This window comes from Vanacampus margaritifer, chromosome 11 (assembly GCF_051991255.1).
Source record: "Vanacampus margaritifer isolate UIUO_Vmar chromosome 11, RoL_Vmar_1.0, whole genome shotgun sequence".
Taxonomy (NCBI): Eukaryota; Metazoa; Chordata; class Actinopteri; order Syngnathiformes; family Syngnathidae; genus Vanacampus; species Vanacampus margaritifer.
This window is the reverse complement of record NC_135442.1, coordinates 21,745,985-21,766,628: the sequence shown is the minus strand read 5'-3', so window position 1 is coordinate 21,766,628 and position 20,644 is coordinate 21,745,985. Positions and strand designations below refer to the sequence as shown.

The following is a 20,644-nucleotide window of genomic DNA, read 5'->3' as shown; positions in this document are numbered from 1 at the left end:
AGAAAGGGGGACTTAACTTATTATATTTTGACTCCTTAAATAATACATTTAAAATGAACTGGATTAGGTATTTTCTGAATAATCCTGACTCAATGTGGAACTGTATTTCGAACTATGTTTTTTCCAGAGTGTTATTTACTTATGAGGAATTTCTTCTACACTTTCTGATGCCTGTGACGCCTAAACAATTTGCTGTAGTTTTTGATGCTATTCCTTCTGGTGTATTAATGCTGTATAGGGGTCACATTGGTGTTGTAGCTGACACTCCTATTGCTGATATCACTGAATCACCAATTGGTGTCACCTGCAATATCATACTGGAACTGTCGTGTAAAGAATTTATGTTGGAAAAAAATTTGGACCCTGCCTCAGAAATTCTTTTTTGTGAAAAAGGTAAAGGAAGTGCCTTTCAAAATTATTCATCGTTGTTTTCCTGTGAAATCCTTTTTTGTTAAATTTGGTTATAATATGGGTCTGAACTCCCAATCAGAGACTCTTGTGCATCTGTTTTGGAAATGTTCTTATGCTCGCAAGAGATTTGCTAATTTATTTTGGACAATATCTTTTGTAATTTTGAGCTTTCCTTACCGAATGTTTTGTTTGGATTTTTGAACTATGACAATTTATTTGAAAAATAATATTATTTGATTAATCATTTAATTTATCTTGCTAAGTTTTATATTCATAAATGTAAATGTGTAAAGTCAAAACCTTTTTTTTTTCCTTCTGTTTTTGAAAGAGATGGATGTTTATTTACAGTCCATCTCTACTTCCAAAAATAAGAAGGCTATCAAGACTTTAAATTTGTGTTCTCATTTTGATGTTCTTAATATTTCTTAGTTTAAGACACCTGGCATATTTTTTATTTTATTTTATTATTTTTTCCTTTATTGTTATTGTGAGATTGTTGTGTACTGTGATGATGTTTGTTTGCTTAATGTTTGGCTTGTGATTTCAATTTGTTAAATAAAGCATTTAAAAACAAAAAAAATGTTAGAGATTCAAAGCAATCATTTATTTTGAATCCATTGTGGTCCTTAAAGACTCAAGCATTGTCATCCGATTGCTTCTGTACTTGACTGTTTAAACAGTACAGACTGTTTAAACAGTCAGGTGCAGAAGCAATCAGATGACAATTGTTGTGACATGTAACTGGAACTAGTTTACTGCCTCCAGGCGGCGTGATACACAGCATACTAAAGGCTTAAGGAGTGTAAGGATACGTGTGACTCTGTACTGGTGTTATGTGAGGACGAGTGCACTAAAATTTCATCTGATACTCAAACCAAGTCTCATTATTGCTTCTCAAACACAACAACAATGACAATGCTCGAGTCTTTAAAGACCACAATGGATTCAAAATAAATGATTGTTTCGAATCTATAATTGTTGTTTACTAACCAGTTGATGTCAATCGGCATGATAGTAAGAGTGCCATCGTAGGATGGATGCACATGTTTGTAAATGGCCATGAAGACAAGTAACCTCAAGTGAGAAATAGAGCAAGGTTCAGCATGCTTAGAAACATGTTTGCAAGTTGATCAACGTGAAATAAACAGCAAGAGAATTTCCAGATCATCAAGTCTGTTTATTACTCGAGCAAACAATTTCTATTGTTGCAAGTCTATCAAGGGTGGCTGTTAACCAAAAACGTCCTTCTGTACAGTTTGAGGAAATAAAATATTAAGTCAAATAAATATGAGCACACATTTTGCATGGCAAAATAAAAGTTAATTGTTTGCAATTGGAATACTGCCTCACCTGTGTATGGACATAGTGATAATCAACTCTCCCTTACACAGAGTACAGATTTGACATACGATTTTCTATTTGACAGCAAACAGGCTTGGCAATTATTGTCAAAGGAAGTCAAATTAAAGAAGACATTGGCCTGTGTTTCAGTACCTCTAAACTAATGTGATATTCTAACAGAAGGAACTTATATACATTCATTTAGTTGAGGCGAAAAAATGGGCGTGGGATTCTCAGTGATATCACTCGTCACATCAAGTAGAGAGGCTTTGTACAGCAGCTGAATTTCAAATCCTAAATCAGTAATACGTTTGTCATAAAAGCAGGATCGTATTCCATATAATCACATTTAACCCAAGAAAAGTAGTCGACTTTCCACACATTTAAAGCTTTTTCATACCTGTTGACACCTTCCCATAAATATAATGCTAAAGTGAAAACAATCCGTTTGAATGGCGTGCCGATCAAATGCACCGCCAAAGACTAAAACGGTTGGTGCCCTATATTGAAGTAATGAGTAATACAATGTTGCAAGTGCACTTGAACAGCCAAAAACCTGGGCCCTTCACACAGCACAGGCGACGTGCTGCAAGTTAAGTACAGGCTAACGTGCAAAAGATTGACATAGGCAACTTACAGTTAGCAAAAATGCTGCAAAGCAGTGGTCGAAAAGTGTATATACAAATGAACTTCTTGTGGGGTTTCAGATTATCATAGACAGGAGAATACTGACTGCATCTTTACAAGGGTCAGTCCCCCCGAAACAGATTCACAGTTTTCATAAGCTGATAGTTTACAGTTTTGTACATGCCAGTCCCTCTTAAAGAACCTTTACTGTGTGCATGACATGAACATAGCTACAGCGTCAGATTGTTGGTCCCTCCCAACTCTAAGCTAGAAAAGACATTTGCAGTATTTACAAAGCTTCAGACTTTATTTTCACTCGTTACTTCCATCCAGCAACATCACAAACCATTCTATCTTGAGAAAAGCAAGTTGAACATAAAACTGTACTTTTTACACAGAGGGGATTCATTTAATTGAAGCCTCTCGATTTAAAATGATTAAAATAAAATAAAAAACATTCAATGCAGGAGCTTCTCTGTGCCTCAATTTAATTAAAATATTACCTGAAATTTCATTACAGTTAAGTACTAATGTTTTCTTTCTTTTAAATACATATATAGTACCGATATTTGTTTTAAATTCTATTTATTTTATTTCACTTAAAAGTTAATTCATTAATTTCACTGATTGGTGACTGAGCTTTTTATTGAACCAAATCTCATATTTAAATGTTGGAAAAACGATCTCTCCTCATCCATACTACATTCCAAAGATTGCACAACAATACGCGATGGGCGGACGACTAAAAAGAAAACAGTTAGACGTGAGAAAACAGCAGTCAAATGATGTGATTTCAAGAGGAGGAAGTGATGTTTCAAGCAGTTGGGACCACTGAATGGATGACAACGTTCATCCCTCCATTAACTGTGACAGGATACATCTGAGGAACTGCTGCTATTGCTGTTTGTGGTCTGGGCCCGCTTGATGTACAAATTCAATAATTTCATCTGCAAACAAACAAGGACACAACTCATTTTATAGATTTTAACAAGTTGCACTCATACAGAATAATCTGAGTAATGCTATTGGTGACGTGAAGAGAGAGAAAAAAGAAGGGAGGTTCTCTTGTTGAGTTTGAAAAGGGCACTTAGGTGCATAGAGGAGTTTGGCACTTTTAGCTCACGACTGTCACCTCTGGCCTAAAGTGTAACTGCAGCCTCTCTGTAAAGTTTGTGCACTTAAAAAGTCAGGGCTCTTTGTACTCATCTGGGCATTGGTTAATCATACATGATGTAAAAAATCTTCAACATTAAAATTTTAACCTCCACAATACACCCTTAAGTCCCCAACCACTGAAGGCAGCTCTGAAATGCACTGCCCGCCACTGAGGTGCGCCCAAACAATCTCTGGTATTGATCATTACCTTGCTACCGGTGAGCTGTGCCAGGTGCGGTTTGAGCTCCTCACCAATTACGGAATATATAGCCACCAGACAGAACACGCTGGCCTTGCGAACGCTGCTCTCTGTGTTGTCATATCCCTGCAATGAAACAAGAGAGGTATCATGCAATGGCGCCATGCAGTGCACATACACAGGACAATGAGCAGTGTGGGAAAGTATGGAATACATTTCGAGGCAAAAATAAGGCAAATAATTTGCCGTTCCGCTGTTCTCAAAATACTCGGAGCTTACATCAATAAAGCAACATAAAATGGTAATAAAAAAAAAAGAATAATATCAAGTATTTTCCCCCACTAGTCTAAACATGGTACTCTGAAATCATACAAGTTAAGCATCAAAATCCACAAATTTTATCTAACTCAGTGGGCGGCCATTTTGCCACATGTTGTTGACTTAACTGACGTCCCAAGTTGCTCAGGGCTCAGGTAACAACCAATCATCACCTGTTTTCTGAAGCTGAGCCGTGATTGGTCATTACCTGAATCAACTGTGATGTCATTTTCAATCGACAGCAAGTGGCAAATGTATATAAACGAGTGGATTCTGCTTATCATCAACTCATTCACTCAGCCATTTTCACTGAAGCAACCCCCTTCGCTCCCAGCTGGTTTACTGGATTCTGACTGATTTTGCAAGGCCCACAGAATATTGTGTTCTATTGCTATAAAAACATGGACCTGTTGAAAACACTGGCAAAAAGAGCTTGTTGCAACATGCTGATTGCTTATGCTCTAGCATAAAAAACAAACAAACATATTTATACGTTTTGGGGTTTGAATGAGGTAACTTGAATGTCTTGTTTAGACTAATGGGGGCGCATAGAACATAATAGTAAAGACAATTTGTTTGCGTTGACTTCTCCTTTAATTATGCTTTTTTTTGTGTTTGTAAAGTGTTTGTTATTCATCATCTTTAGCCTTATATACATCATAAGGTAAATTACTCAAATACAGTGTTTCTCAACATTGGTCCTCGGGGCACACAATCCAGTCTGTTTTCCACGTCTCCCTATTGCCAACGCAGGTGATTCCAATGACAGCTCATCAGCAAACTCTGGAGAAGCCTGATAACGATCTTCACCTCACGTTGGAATCGGGAGCCATGGAAAACAGGCTGGATAGTGTGCCCCGAGGACCAGGGTTGGGGAACACTGATCTAATATATAAGTGATTTGAAGCTGACAATATTGAATGTCTGCATTTGTATTTGTTTGAAAATATAAAAATGACAATAAAAATTTGAGAGGTCAATGATGAGTTCACAATGTGTCGCTGAGTAAATAAATGCCATTTCCTGGTAAAATGAGTCTTTCTGACAGAAAGATGTGCAGCCCATCAAAGACAATTGTTTTCGCCACAATTGTTTGCGGACAGTGAGAAATTCATTAAGGCTGGTAGCATTATGACCCGCCTGTGTTACTCTCTCTTGAAACAATATGTGAAGCACACCGGGTCAACTTCAGTGTCGCCTCAGCAGAGGTAGCAAATCCAGGTCCAAAGTAAAAACCCTGCCACAGTTTGGCTTTATCCCCTGATGCTAGCTAGCTAGCCATTAGTGCTAGCTAGCTAGTTCCCCAGCAGGTAAACAAGCACTATGGTAGCTAGCTAGGGAGCTAGCTAGCACCTGGGGCTAAAGCCAAACTGTGGCAGGTGTTTTACTTTCTGGAACTGGATTTGCCACTTCTGCGCCTGAGTCCCGTATACATATGGCAGCAAGCCAGCAAAAGGCTGACTTAGGTGGGGAGTTAAAGGCTGAAAAGTGTCTCAAACCTGCAGGAGTCCTGGGATGATGTCCACTAGCAGCGGAATTAGAGAGTCCTTAGCAATGCGTTCAATGACTTTGGTTTCCATCTTAATGGCAGCCAGGTTAATCGGGTAATCGGCTGTCTGTACAATTGGGCACAACACCTTGACACATTGTTCTGGATAGATGGATCCAGCCAATGTTGACGCGGCTTCCTCGGCTGCACGCACCACCTGAAAGTCACATGAACAAAAACTTCTTTGTTTTTATGAAAAGCACAGGTCTCTGGATGACATTTTTCATCATTTGAAGGATGATGGTTTGGCTAAAAAAAGTTTTCAAAAAGATAAAGAGAAAAAGACAAAGGATAATAGATTTTTACACATTCTGTGTGGAGCAACGTACCTCTTTGTGAGAATCTTTGTGGGCCTCCAGGGTCTTCATGATGGTTAACTCTGCATAGTTCTTGAACCGAGCTGGTTGATTCTTTAGTATTTCTTTCAGCACGCGTAGCGCTAAGGCTCGGATAGTATGCTGGCAGAAACAGAAATAGGGTTCAAGGGAGGATAATAGCTGGTAAGTCCTCAAAATCACATAATTTGATTAAGACATTAGTTTACTTACATCTTTATCGCCCAGTGTCTCCAGCAGGAGGAGGAGGATAGTTTTAAAATGCTCATCCCACACAGCCAGGCTGTCTTCTCGCGTAATCTTCAGTAGCTCCACCAATGCGCCTTTACGTTCCTCAGAGCGCTCATTGTGATTGGACAACTCCTTAAGCAGGTCGGCCAACAAGTCAGAGTTGTCCTGACCAACTGTTCACCAACAGAGAATGACAGCAAAACAATAGTTTATCTTAAGACTTGTACTTCAAATATAATCTATCTATCTATCCATCCATATTGCTAAGAGGAGAACAATGGAAGAGCCATTTGGACTGTGAAGCACCACCACCTTTTCCCTGCTTTGAGAGGGGAACACACTTGGTAGTTAGCTAATTAGGAGTTAGCACTGAGCTAGGTTGCTCCAGCTCTCAAAGGAGTCTGCATGGGCACTCCCAGACCTCTTTGAGAGCTACGAGTCGAGCATATGCCTGTCAGCTGGAGTGACTCCAAGTCACTTGCTCTTAAGGAGCGAGGCGTATTTTGTTCAGCTCCAGAGGATAACTCGTGTAACATCAGCAGTTTTATTTTGGTCTCATTTGCTGGAAAGCTGCATCACTAATGACAATGTGCATCCGTATAAAACTTAACAAAATAAAGGCATGCAATGTTGTAAAAAGGTATCACTATAACACACTTTTGCAATAATAAATATATTGTAATAATAAATTTACTTGACTATTTGTCGGGAATGGGGACTAGTTGTAATGTTCAATAAACAAAATGGGCACACGAGTTGCTTCATGTCTTGTAACGGTCACCAACGTCAACCCTGAAAATTACCTCAACGCAAATATATGACCCAAGTTTTACACTCCTGTTAACTGTATAGTGGTATATATTTTTTAACTTCAAATAACTTTATGAATCACTATGAAATTACTGTATCAATGTACTAAAAGATAGAACAATATTTGTAGTATAAGGTAAACCTATTTGGCTAAACTACATGAACTGTTCTACTGCATGATCTTCTCATGAATAATAATTAATTTGTGCCATTTAAGTCAAGTTTTTTTAAAAGGACAATTAAAAGACAATTTGAATCATCACAGTAATTTTAAGGAGTTCACATGGACAACTTCTTTTAATTTAAAGAAGCTACTTTATGCATGAGCTGAGGTAATTTACATATCGTTAGATAGACAATAATAATAATACACATAATAATCACTCAAACATTTCTATTGCATATAAATTATAAGTATTATTCAGTCTTTGTGCATCATATAAGACTAAAATACTTTTTTAAAACTTGGGCTTTCATTTAGGAGAATAATGGTCAGATCAGGGATTCCAACTTTCACTAGAAGTTTTAATGAAATTACAGTATATTGAAAGTGACTTTTTCTGCCCAAATTTGTGGTGTCTCGTGGAGGCTGTGGTGCCCTTAGCATTTGCCTATATTGTCTAATGGGCATATAATGACGTAAAATGAGGACAGGGTCATAACGTCTCAGGCAGAGATAAAGGAAGGTATGTCAGTCAAGGGAGATGAGCAAGAGCAAACAAGACAAAAAGTGAAAGGAAAATGAGGACAGTCGTTTAGTCATCTAGCTGTCAGTTTGCCAAACACTCAGCAAAGTCAGACGGCGACAGAATGTTTACCAGAGAACACCGTCGTGTTTTCACCACTTTCTTTACGTCGGCCTAAAGGGGAGAGGGGTGGAGAAGACATGAAGGTGGAAGATGGGAGACAGATTGTGATGACAACAACAAGCAGGAATGTTTCATAATAATTTAGATGTGAAAACGAAGGAGCAGTCCTAAATGCTATTCCACATCAGTGTTTGCCCTGGCTCAAACTGAGGCAAAGGTTGTGCCATTCTGACAGCGTTGGTTGAGAATGTTACTTTAAAAAAGTAATTAGTTATAGTTACTAATTACTTGCTTAAAAAAGTAAGTAAGAATTAGTAATTGAATTACTTCATAATAAAAGTAACTCGCTACCAGGTAAAGTAACTATTTTTACTACTTTAAAAAAATGTTTTATATCAATTTTTTTAAATAAAAATAAATAAATAAAAAATAATTAGTTGATATTATTATTATCTCATTCAATCCCAGCCATTTTCACGGAAGCAACCGCCTACGCTTCTGTCTGTTTTACTGGATTTTGACTGATTTTGCAAGGCCCACAGAATATTGTGTTCTACTGTATTGCTATAAAAATGTGGAACCTAAAAGAAAGATTAGAGTATTTTCTTTCATCAGGAAAAAAGTACATTTGTATCTCTTTCCGCTTTGCAGCAATTAGCATTAGAATATAGCTAAGTTTCATCGTTATTCACAAACCTGTTGAAAACACTGGGGAAAAGAGCTTTTTTGCAACATGGCCCTGGTTGATGTCTTACACTCTGCTGCCACCTGCTGGTCGTTTTTTTTTGGGGGGGGGGGGGGGGTGATACCTACCATTGCTTCAAGCATTCTCTTCAGTTCAGAGGCAGCATCAATGCCTTCTGTATGTTGTAGCTTACAAAACATAAAAAACGTATAAATGCGTTTTTGGGAGTGTAGGACAAAGTATTTAAAAAAAAATAAAATTGGGAGCAAATGAGGGTTTTAGTCTAGTCTTAGTCCAGTGAAAAATGAGTGTCGACAAAATTATTTTTGTTTACTTTTCGTTGACAAAATTAACACTAGCGCCAAGCTCAAGGAGGAGTCTTTTCAGCCTTTTTTTTTTTGTCTGTGAAAATCTGGAGAATGCTGATGTGTGCCAGCATCCTAAATTTAACTGAAATGTCCTTAAAATATAACAAGTAACAAATATTTTATTTTTATTTTTTATTAACTCTTTGACTGCCAAAAACATTAAATAACGTTTAGTAAAATCCTACGGAGCACTGCCAAAGACGTTAAAAGACGTTCACTATGTTTTTTTTGGGAAACGGGTGGAGGAAAGCCTTGGCCAGCTGTGCTGAAAGTATCAAGCAGATTTACTTAGTATAATGACTATTTTTGGGCACTAGAGGGCAGCGATGACTCTCTTTGGACAAGATTGGGTAGGCGTCAGTAGAAGACGTGAGGCGGAGCTAGAGTGTTGAGGGGAAAATGGCTGAGGAAGCCATAATGGCGACCGGTTGCAAGCAGCTCACGCTTGAGCATTTTTTTCAAAGACGAAAAGCATCGACCAATGCTAAAGAGCACATTGATGACGATGATGATGATGATGATGATGATGGTGACTCCGAGGTTGACGCCGAAGTTGGAAGCGTTGACGCGGCGGCTATGATCACGTCATAAAGCCTCACCGGCTAGCGATGCTAACGCCAGAAAATGCGAAGCACAACCGAGCACTTCTGCACAGGCGGACGTTCAATCGGACGACGAAGAGTGCCCCGAGTCCAATGCATATTCATCGGAGGAGTGGGTACAGTCTGATCACGGAGAAGACACTGGTTCTGGACTACGATGCCACCATGAATGGAGTGGATACGATGGATCAGAACATCTCTTACCACCCAGTATAGGAACAGAAGGACATGAGGAAGCCAGACGTAACACCACCGTAACGTTACCGTATCATGATCCTGAGAGTAGACTTGATGGCAACATGGCCAAACACACACTGCAGTATATACTTGCTATTCCCCGGGAAAAAAAAGCCAGCAAGAAAGTGTAGCGTCTGCACGCGAAGGGGCCATCGCAGTGAAACTAATCTGTTGTGCAAATCCTGCTGCGTCCCCTTGCACGCAGGGGAGTGTTACAAAAAGAAAAACTGTATTTGAAACATCCACACAATTGTAAATAGTACCACGGTTGCACACATTTGTAAATAGTTTGCCAAATTGTTTTGTCAAATTGTTACACTGTTGAATGTAAAAACGTATTTTGCTATCAAAAAACACTTTTTCATTGTTGGTGGTAGTCTTTTACAAAAGTAAAGCACTGTTAAGGTGTTTGTGGCATCATTCATGGAAAAAAAAAGGTGTCAAATTCACTAGAGTGCATGAAATAATATCGTTTCACAAAAAGCTTGATTTCTCCATATTTTGTTTCAAAACAGAGCATTTGGGTGAAACTAACCATTTTCTATTGTTGATTACTGAAAAACGGAATAAGGTAGAAACAAACTTTTTTTTTCTGATGAAAGATGAGAGTTCAAACTTTCATTTGGTAGTGTGTGTGTTTCCATAGTCCAAACATAAAATTTTCTGTGGACCTTGAAAGATCAGTCAAAATGCTTAAATCGGCTGGCACCCACGGCATCCCTTTTCTGAAAACGTCTGGCAGTCAAAGAGTTAATAGTTACAAATGTAGCAAATAGTGAAGAGCCTTGTTTCACGGTCTTGCATGTACTGTCGCATATTGGAATATTCAATTTGATTCAATTGCAATTTTCTAAGCGTGAAAACGTTTTTGCGAATTGTCGGCCCTTTTTCGAATTTCTAGCACTTTTATTCAGTTTTACTTTTGCATTTTTTGAAAATTTTAAATAAAAATGAGTGGATGGAAACCAAACTAATGTTATATTGATTTAATTGAAATGTTTTGGTTTCTGGTTCAAGTGTGTGTTTTTCAGTCCAGCTAAAAACAAATCACACACCTATTGGATAAAACTAAAATAAATACTTACACTAAAATATAGTCATTTACTTTGAACCAGAGTTTTCCATATCAAGAGCCCAAATGTCACATTCTTTATTTACCCTGCTTTAAGTTTTCCTGTCCAGCATTCCAACGCGAGGACAGAATTTGCTTCTCGAGCTTCGACTTGACTAAAAAAAACTTGTCTAAAATACAAAAATGTATTATTTCCTGATCTTTTCTCTTATTGTGAATTCTCATATGTACAGTATAAGTTAAAAAGGTCACATTTTCCACTTAAAGGGGCAATAAACGCACAACTTTTTATCAGTGTGCCAACATAGTGACCTACGTTAACTAATGTCTTGTGACTTAACAAATTCAGGTGGCACGTGGTCCACTGGTTAGCACATTCGCCACACAGTTCAGAGGTTTCAGGCACTGGCCCTCCTTTGTGGAGTTCTCCCCGTGCCAGCGTTGGTTTGCCCTGGGTACTCGGGTTTCCTCCCACATACCACAAACATACATGGTTGATTAATTGAACACCCTTAATTGTCCATAGGTATGGTTGTTGGTCTATGTGTGCCCTGCAACTGGCTGGCAAAGGTGTTCTACTGGCATATAATTTATTCATTTTACTTTGGTACAATAAATGTTTTTGATTTATATACAATTGATTGGCTGGCAACCAGTTCAGTGCGTACCCCGCCTACTGCGACCCTCGTGATGATAAGCGGCTCAGATAATGGATGCATGGATGAAAATAATGCTACCAACCAAATCGTGAATCTGATTTGAGCGAAACTAATAAATTTGGCTGTGCCAAATTACAGTATTTTTTTTAAAAGTTTCGTTCAACAAATCTTTTTTTTCCAGTGTACATGTGTTTCTCAGTTAGCGTGCTACTTTATAGTTTACGGAGGATGGCTAACATTATTCTGGAGGGTGCAGTGTTCCTTTATCCAGACCCTACTAACATTTTAAAAACACAAGTAAAACTATAAAGCTTGAGGTGGCCTAAACCTTTGCACAATCCTTTATATTACGATAATATAAAAAAAATCAATAGAATGAACTCACAGTCACGAAATTGCTCCACATCATCATCAAAAACAGCCTCCTTGAGGGCACTCTTGTCGTAGGTACAGATTGTTTCTCCGTGGCCGTAAGGAGCAAACTCCCGACCTCGTGGCCCGGAGAAGGAGCGTGGTGATGGCGTATTGAGCAGTGAAGTCTTGTTGTCCAAAGCAGTACGACCCCCTTCCGGTACATCCAAACCCAGGCGAGCATCAGAAACAGGTGTTGACGCTATTCCTTCTCTCACAGCCTATAAAAGCACCACAGGGCAAGTGAAAACAGAGAGCATGTTCAAATGTTGTATAACATCATCTTTTGAAAGAAATCAATTTCTTGTTGTTAACACAACTTGGTATTATGCATAAGATTTACATAAAAAGGCGGATTAAAAAAAACATCACGTGATTATGTAGCTTAGAGTTAAAAATGTTATGTATGCAATTTATTGTATATAAGAAGTGATCCACGGGGTAATGGAAGTAATTAAGTAGGTAAACCCCTATTCAAATATACTTCAATGCAAGTGCCAGAATTTGCCAGCAGCTTTTTGCTTCCGGGAATCTTGTGTAAGGTGCATGAAAATCATCTTGCATCATGGTAAGGTACCTTTTGGGATTCATGGTATTGCGAAGAATAAACAGACACACAATCCCATTACAAATAAAGTATTTTAAAGTTATTCTTCAAATACCCTGTACATAGACTGTGCTACTAGAAAACATCAAACATAAGAGGTGAAAAGTGTCATAAATGCCACTTACCTCATTCAAACCCAAAAATGTGTAAATACTTGGGGTCCTTCACTCCCCAAAACTTATTTATACTTTTTTTTTTAATATATATATATTTTTATGCAAGAGCATACAGAAGGCTTTGATACAGCTTTTGACATGAAGAGGTGGCTTAAAGCAATGGTAGTTATTACAAAAACGGCCAGCAGGTGGCAGCAGAGTATATGAGACCAACCAGGGCCATGTTGCAACAAGCTCTTTTCGCCAGTGTTTTCAACAGGTTTTTGAATAATGATGAAACTTAGTTATATTGTTATGCTAATTTCTGCAAAATGGAAACAGATACAAACATACTTTTTTTTCCTGATTAAAGGAGAGACTGTAATCTTTCTTTTGGTAGGTTCCATGTTTTTGTAGCAATAGAACAGAATAGTCTGTGAACCGCCGGGAGCAAAGGGGGTTGCTTCAGTAAAAATGGCTGGGAATATTAATGACTGAAATCACAACAAGAAAAATACATTCTGTCGTGCATAAAAATGCACCTGATTAGATACGAGGTAACTATGCTGTAGCTGTGCTGTATTTGCATTCACTTAAAAATGAATGAAAAATGATTTTCCTATTCCAAATGTTTTGACTCACCGCGTCATCTCGCTTGCCCTCTCGTCTGACTGATTCATTCAGGTCCTCCTGGCTGCGGTAGCTAAAGCTCTGGATAGCTTCAGTGACGCCACGGAGTGAGCTGTAAATGTCCTCTGAGTTCATGTTCTCAGTGTCGTACTCCATCACGCTAGCACAAAATCAGACAAAACATATGTTAAAATGACATGTAATCTGTTGATGTTTTGTCACCATACAAATAATTATAGCAAAACTTGAAAATTGTTACTTTTCCAAAAGTGTGGTGGGTTAGTACAAGCATAAAGAGGGACTGATTTACGAAAAGGTTTGAATGTAAAAACGAGTGCAGACTTGCTTGTGCATGCAAACAGATGTGGAAGCTGATCTACTAACCAGGCGCACCCAGGATTGACAAGATGTTTATTTTGTACATTGTGGGGAAATATTTATACAAATTTGATTTGATGAATTTAGCACTCGTAATGTGACGAGTAAACACGGAAGAAATTTCACTGGCTGATTTTGTGTCTTCAAACAGTGTGACTAAATGGCAGGTGCAAACCAGCGACATGGTGTGTAACCATCAATGGGTTTCCATCTAATTGTTTTGAATTTTTTATGCCAATTTACTGAAAATGCGCAAAACGGACATTCCATCTGTTCTTCTTTTGCGATTATTGAGAGTTTTGAGAACCCAAATAAAAAACAATTTATCACTTTTCGCCATTTTGGTTGTTTACCTTCACCTCAAACACTTTGAGGTCAGAAGTGGGAAAAAAACACTCTGATAAATCCGACTTGACCATCCTCGAATGCAGCATTAGCAAATCAGCCCATAGTCTATAATTTGTTATTCACACACAAAAATGATCTACATAAATTAAGTAATGTTTTTGCATGTAAGTGGTGATATTTAATATAATCAGCAAAAAAATTAGATTGTAGATGACATTGGCTCTGGCTTCATCTCTTTTTTTGTTTTTTCATCCCACCCAATTACCTGGGTGAGGGTGCTCTGCGCAGGACCCTAAAAGAAGGGGCAGCAGAGGTGGAGTTAAGCTGAGGAAGAGGAGTAGGGGCAGGGGGTTGCTTTGACAGTCCGTCGACACCCCAACCCCATAACCGACTGTTGTCACAGCGCGGTCAGGAGGGAAGGACGGACAGACAGCGGGGGAAAGAATGAAGGATGGAATTCAACAACAGGAAGAGACCGCAAGACAAAGACAAGGTGGGAGGGTGGAGGTGTTAATAGGTGAAAGAGAAAAAACAAGTGTGCAGAAAGAGAAAAGTCAAAAGTCTTGAGTTGTAAGACTCAAGTTATACTTTAGATGAAACATTTCAAATAAAGACAAACAATTATTACTTTATAGCCTAACGCCAGATGATTCAGTATCGTTATGGCTACTCAGCTACTCTTTCAAAACCGGAAAGTTAACTGTATAAAACACAAACCTGCTTCATTGCACTGGCAAAATGTTTTATGCTCTACAGGTAAAATTTCCAAATAGCATTAAAAATAAATAAACACAGAGAGAAGATGAGCGCAGCTTCTCGGGTTCTGCTGCATTATATATAAGTGTCTCCTTCTACCATTTTATTTTATTTCTTTTGTTCAAACAATATATGCAATGCTTAATTAAGTAAATCATCACAATGAAATGTCAGAATAAGTCCTTATAAAATACAACATGGATATTTTTTCGTATTTATCAATTAGGGATATTTTTCCAATTGACATCTCAGTTCAACTTATTTTATTTATATTTAATTCTATTTATATGTATTTTTGTATTTATTTCGACTTTTTTTTTTGAATCTCGTTTAAAAAAAAAAAGTATTTTTACTTGTATTTATTTATTTAGGGATATATATATATATATATATATTTCCATTTATATAATTTTTTTAAATACAATTTTTGAATTATATTTTTATATCCATTTTTATTTTCACTTTTAGTCATTTATATTTTTTATTTAGTCATTTATTTTTATTTTTTAATTTGGGCAGTTTTGGTCTGCATACCCCCCCTCCCCAAAAGGACAGGGAAAAAAGGACACTTTTTGGCATTGTCTACACAAAATCATGAAAGGCTAGACCTCGATTTAAACTGGAAGAAAAATTTAACCATATATTTCCCCATGTTCACAACAAATAGCATCAGAGAGGCTTCCACCCGTGTTGGATGAAACATGTTTGAAAAGGGAAGAGCAACTCAATCAATACTTTTGTTGTGAGACAGTACACTGAAGTTGCATTGACATGGCTAATTGCAGGACTTGCAGTTGAACAGGGGGTGTACTACAGCAGATGGCTTGTGACCGTCCGTACCTTGGAGACATTCCTCCGTGTGAGCAGTTGGTTGGAGAGGTCAGTGGGCTGGTTCGACTGGGCGTGTGGCGATGTGGCATGCGACCAATGGTATTACTTGGAGACCCCTAAAAGGCAACCCCCCCCCCAAAAAAAAGAGCATTGCGTTACTGTTGGAAATTTTATTTTTGTTATCGGCTAAAAACTTAATAAAACTGTCATTTTGTCCATTGTTTTTTTTGTGTGTGTGAGATCTGATTATGTCTATTGTGCAGTACAAAATATATACAGCAGAAACTAATTTACCTTCATTTGACAGATTCTGATTAATATCATAACATTTTGGCCCAACATTGATATGACAACATACACTCTAAAAAGAGAATTGTTGAACCGATTTAAGATTACAAATTGAATTGTTGACCAATTTAATAAAAATAGCTTCAATTGGTAACACACGATTGAATTAAGTTAATCCAAAGTGAATATATTAGGTTTAATTCATTATGAGATCACTAAACTAAATTAAGTTTAATTCATTATGAGTTCACTAAACTTAATTAAGTTTAATTTATTATGAGTTCACTAAACTTAATATATTCACTTTGGATTAACTTAATTCAATTGTGTGTTACCAATTGAAGCAATTTTATTAAGTTGGTCAACAATTTGTAATCTTAAAATATTTCAACAATTTAAATTGGTTCAACAATTCTCTTTTTTGAGTGTACTTGTGGCAACAGGTTTATTTAATTTCACAGACTCAAGTTTATTCCAATTTCTATGTTTAGAGAACACTTACACTATTTTGCACATATTTTAAAATAATTTGTTAAACATGTTTGTAAATTGATTTGCATGCTTTATGTGAAATTATATTCATTTTAATCGTTGACAAAATATTTTGCAAATTATATAATTATATATTATTTATTTTGATTGTAAAATATTGGCCAGTGTATTTATTTGACTTTTTCACAGTTGTGTTGACCTCTTTTCTGGAACATAATTTTCAGTTCACACTATGGCATCCCCAAGTTTTTTTTATTTTTTTTTAAACAATAACGCAATACTACTGACTGTAGGCGTGACCTTAATACCGTGAGATCTTGATATTGTTGCATAGTAGTCACTCAACTTACCACACTGCTACTGGCATTGCTTGAGTTCTTCAGGTGGTTGTGCAATAATTTGGTGGCGCCATCCTGGAATGTCTTAGGCAGAGCTCCCAGCAGCATAGTAAACTCTGGTGTGTTGAGCTCAAACAATGATATCAGCACCACCTGGGCTGCCTGAGGGCAGTGGGACACAATCACAGATATACAAGCATTTTGTGATCTTGAAGTATATTGATGACTTAAAAAAACACTAACCAGGAATTGCTTATAAAATAGAGGACTCAAATTATTTCTAAAACTGATGCATAAGACATGTCCCGATAAGGTAATAGCTAATTTAAAAACGAAGGCAGCTAAGACAGTAAAAATCTACATAAACTATTACAGCATCTATAAAGCTAATAGCTTTCTTAGAAGTGTGAAAGTCTAAGTTGCAATCAGAGAGAAGAAAAACATCTAGTAATTACTAACAATGATTTATCATTTAAATGTCATTAATCTGTATTCAATATTCAGAGGAATGTATTCATACATTCGGTTGACTATTGTAGAATGAATGTATAAAATAGTCAAGATGGTACAAGAATTAGTTTTTTTTTAATGTGCAGAACACTGTACAGTTTTATTTGACACATTTCACAGTTTAGAGAATATTAATATATATTAATTAAGGGTGTCAAAATTAGCGCATTTATTTTTAGTTAATTTAAAGTTTCTTTAACGCCACTCTTTTTTTTCTTTTTTTTTTTTTAAACGCGCGATTAATGACCGACCCTTGCAAAGTTTTGTTCTGGGGGAATTCCAGTCACAACGCAGCAGACACGTCCATGTCAAAATTTAGCAGTAAGAAATTTAGTAGTAATGCATATATTTGTGGAGACTCAAGGTGTATTTTATAAATTAAAAAATTTGCAGAATTTCACAAGTTACTTCATGTTAAAGATTAGATAGCTCTTAATACGAAAAGAAAAATGCACAAAGCTGTCACCGTCTTACAAATGCAATTATGCCTTCTAGTGGCAGAAAAATGACCTCAACCCAAATCAATATCACACTCGTTTTTTTACAGTGCAGTAAATCTTTTTTTAATTTTAACAAAATGTTATGAATTATTATGAAAATACTGTACCATGCATTACTAAAGGATGCAGTTATATTTCTATGTAACAATTTTTTCCCACTTTTATGATGTTAACGAGTATGAAAACGTAAAAAAAAATTATTGTACATTTAGGACAGATAGAAAATTTGCGATTAATCGTGAGTTAACTATTGAAGTCATGCGATTAATTACGATTAAAAATTTTAACCGCCTGACACCCCTTATAATGTTGTGCTTGCTCTTTGACATCAGTACTCTACTGGCCAGATTACACTTTAACCATGGCAACAATTTGTGAGTGTTGGATGAATATGAAATGTTCTTTAAAGTTCTGAAGAACCCATTATCGCCATCCCACTGCACATTTTGATTTAATATAACTTTGTTAAACTCTAATTTCATGATTCCTTCGATACTTTCAAGGACATCCCTATCTGAGGCACCAAAACAGCTACACAATATAATTGATACACCACCATGCTTAATTTGACTTCCTTCTTTTTACAACAAATAAATGAAAAAATATGTTGCTTTTCATCTCTTTTTTAGGTTGTTCAGGCTGTTGCATGACTGCTAATAATGCTAGCCAGGACTGTGGAATAGAGAATGGCTGTCAATAAGTGCACAGTGATAAAATAATTATATACCCGGCCAACGCATTGCGCAATGATTAAAGAATGCAACATAAAGTTGTTTTTGTCTCTTAGGAAAATTAGCCTCTCAGTTGGTCATTGCTGTCCAAGCGACTCATTACAATGTCAACATTAACAAATCCATAAGAATAATAAAATAAGTGAATGTGCACCTCAAAAATGATCTGCAGGAAGTCTTTATGCAAAGTAACTTGAAACATTCATGTTATAATGTACCAACCTTGCCTTAACATTGGCTAAATATGTATTGCTTACAAACGTCAACACAACGCAGACATAAAAACAAATAGAGTTGTTAAGAGTGGAAGACAGACAGACAAAAATGTGCAGTTAGTCAGATCCTACACTGGCATTCCGGCATTCCCAAGCAACTTTGTGCAATAAATCGGACCTCAAAGTCAATTAATGAAAAGTAAAGACTTTGTGTTATTATTCATTTCCTGGTTGCATCAAAAAACATTTGGAGAGTTAAAAAGTCACAAAGCACAGACTCAAATTCTCAGTACGTTATTAGAGCATACCAGCTAGAGCGTAAATAAGAGATGCCACTCGCAGTCTTTAAAATGTTGGTTAAACACGGAGAAAGCGAGATACTTGTTATGTGCTGGAGCTGGTTCTACCTGCTTACACCTTTCTTCCAGGTTGCCCTCAATGGATAGTAAGGATGTAGTACTGAATCCACCAGCTAGTTCTTCACTCACCCAGTTATGTAGGGTCTGGGGCAAAGTGGCAAGGCAGAATGGGCATTACAGAAAGACAACAGTCTTTCACCGTAATATTTGGATGCAATATTGTACCATTTTTTCATAAAGACAAGGGCCAATTGACATTTCTCAGAAATTTTAAGAAACCGTTGACAGACATCTTGAGAGGAACACAACTCTGCATCAAACTCCTTGATGAGTATGGCAACTGGGGCTGAACAATTTTAGAAAATCAATAATAATTATGATTTTTTTTTTACCCGACAATGGCATCAATGTTGTGATTGAGATAGGATTATTTTCTGAAGGGCCGCTTCTCTTATATTTGAAATAATAAACAAATGCATTGTTTGAGGAATTTAATATTTTTTTAATTTTTTTATAACAGAACATTACCCATGCATATTATTTTCTTTTTCTGTCCTGCATTTTTGCTCATGATATTTTCCTGATAATGTTTGTTTACCTGGTTCGTAAGTCACAATTTGGCAAAATTCCTATTTTTTAAAAATCTATATTTTTCGTCACTCCATTTTTATGAATTATTGATCAATCCAAAATGATGAAAATGGCTGTTTTTTCTGATGATGCAATGTTAATGGTAAAAAAAAAAAACGATGTCATATTTTGGGTCTCATGAAAAGTGAAGATTTTGGAGGTACAATGTGATATATGGTTTATTTATTTATTTATTTTACAACATAATGAAACGTGTAATTTTTTGGTTTGTGATGTCTGTTTTGTGTTAATTTTGTAGTATGTACTATTTTCATGTATTTTTATTTTATAAGTACAATTAGAAATCTTTGTTTACCATTTCTGTTTATAATTTTTTTGTTTATTTGCAATTGTTAAAAAAGTTGATCAGTTCAGTCTGTATGAGCCGAACTGTTGAACAGTGAGTTTTCGCCAGACTTAATATGTACAATGGGGTCGGCCGTCGGTGACAATTGATCACTCAGAATTATTTTTCGCTCGCTAGTTATAAAGGTGAAGTGACAAAGGCATGGTTCACCCGTGCCACAAATCTAGCCAGAACCACCTCTGTCCATATGATACAGAGTGTGAATCCCAGCGAGGATAAATTCTTTCATGGTCTTCAAACGTAGGACAGTCACCTGTTTTCTATTCTGGACTCTGCTTCTACTATTACAATAAATCAACTGGCCGCTGGAAACAGTCATTGCTGAACGAGGCGTACGAGCTCCACTTGGACCATGCTGGCGAGATATAGCCCACTACTTGTTATTCTAATCAAAGACAGATCTACCATCAGCTTAACTTAAAGGTTGAAATATTTGATGTCCTTTAACCAGATTTAGAACTACATCACAAAAACAGCAAAATCGAATCTCATTTTTTGCGGGCCTTTCAAAGGCTATTGCATGAATGTGACAAACCACAGGGGAGTCAAACTTCAACTATGGCACAGACCCATTTTGACCCGTGTTATGCATAAAAAGAGTGGAAGAAATTAGATGTTGATGGCATAGGACCTTTCAGCATGGCAAAAAATGCTGTAAAAATATGTATTGAATTACTGTTCCTTTGGGTATTTTGACGAAACCATGGATGTTCATCTATGTGTGCCATGCCATTGGCTGGCATCCAGTTC

General features: G+C 36.8%; 1 protein-coding gene across 34 annotated transcripts in view; it reads right to left on the bottom strand.

Annotated features, from left to right (window-relative positions):
- Positions 1 to 1,567: 1,567 nt before the first annotated feature.
- The window catches only part of clasp1a (cytoplasmic linker associated protein 1a), an 80,689-nt gene continuing 61,612 nt past the window's right edge, over positions 1,568 to 20,644 (bottom strand). For 20 of the 34 annotated variants that reach the window (XM_077579994.1, XM_077579997.1, XM_077580002.1 and 17 more), the window contains 11 exons: positions 16,595 to 16,744; positions 15,474 to 15,580; positions 14,143 to 14,268; positions 13,164 to 13,311; positions 11,794 to 12,040; positions 7,795 to 7,836; positions 6,149 to 6,339; positions 5,930 to 6,058; positions 5,551 to 5,757; positions 3,743 to 3,859; positions 1,568 to 3,326 (listed from right to left, as the gene is read on the bottom strand). In XM_077579994.1, the coding sequence (XP_077436120.1) occupies positions 3,240 to 3,326; positions 3,743 to 3,859; positions 5,551 to 5,757; positions 5,930 to 6,058; positions 6,149 to 6,339; positions 7,795 to 7,836; positions 11,794 to 12,040; positions 13,164 to 13,311; positions 14,143 to 14,268; positions 15,474 to 15,580; positions 16,595 to 16,744 (1,551 nt within the window). In that variant the 3' untranslated portion in view covers positions 1,568 to 3,239. The remainder of the gene's footprint in view (positions 3,327 to 3,742; positions 3,860 to 5,550; positions 5,758 to 5,929; positions 6,059 to 6,148; positions 6,340 to 7,794; positions 7,837 to 11,793; positions 12,041 to 13,163; positions 13,312 to 14,142; positions 14,269 to 15,473; positions 15,581 to 16,594; positions 16,745 to 20,644) is intronic. The other 14 variants (XM_077580011.1, XM_077580024.1, XM_077580019.1 and 11 more) reach the window with 3 other exon arrangements.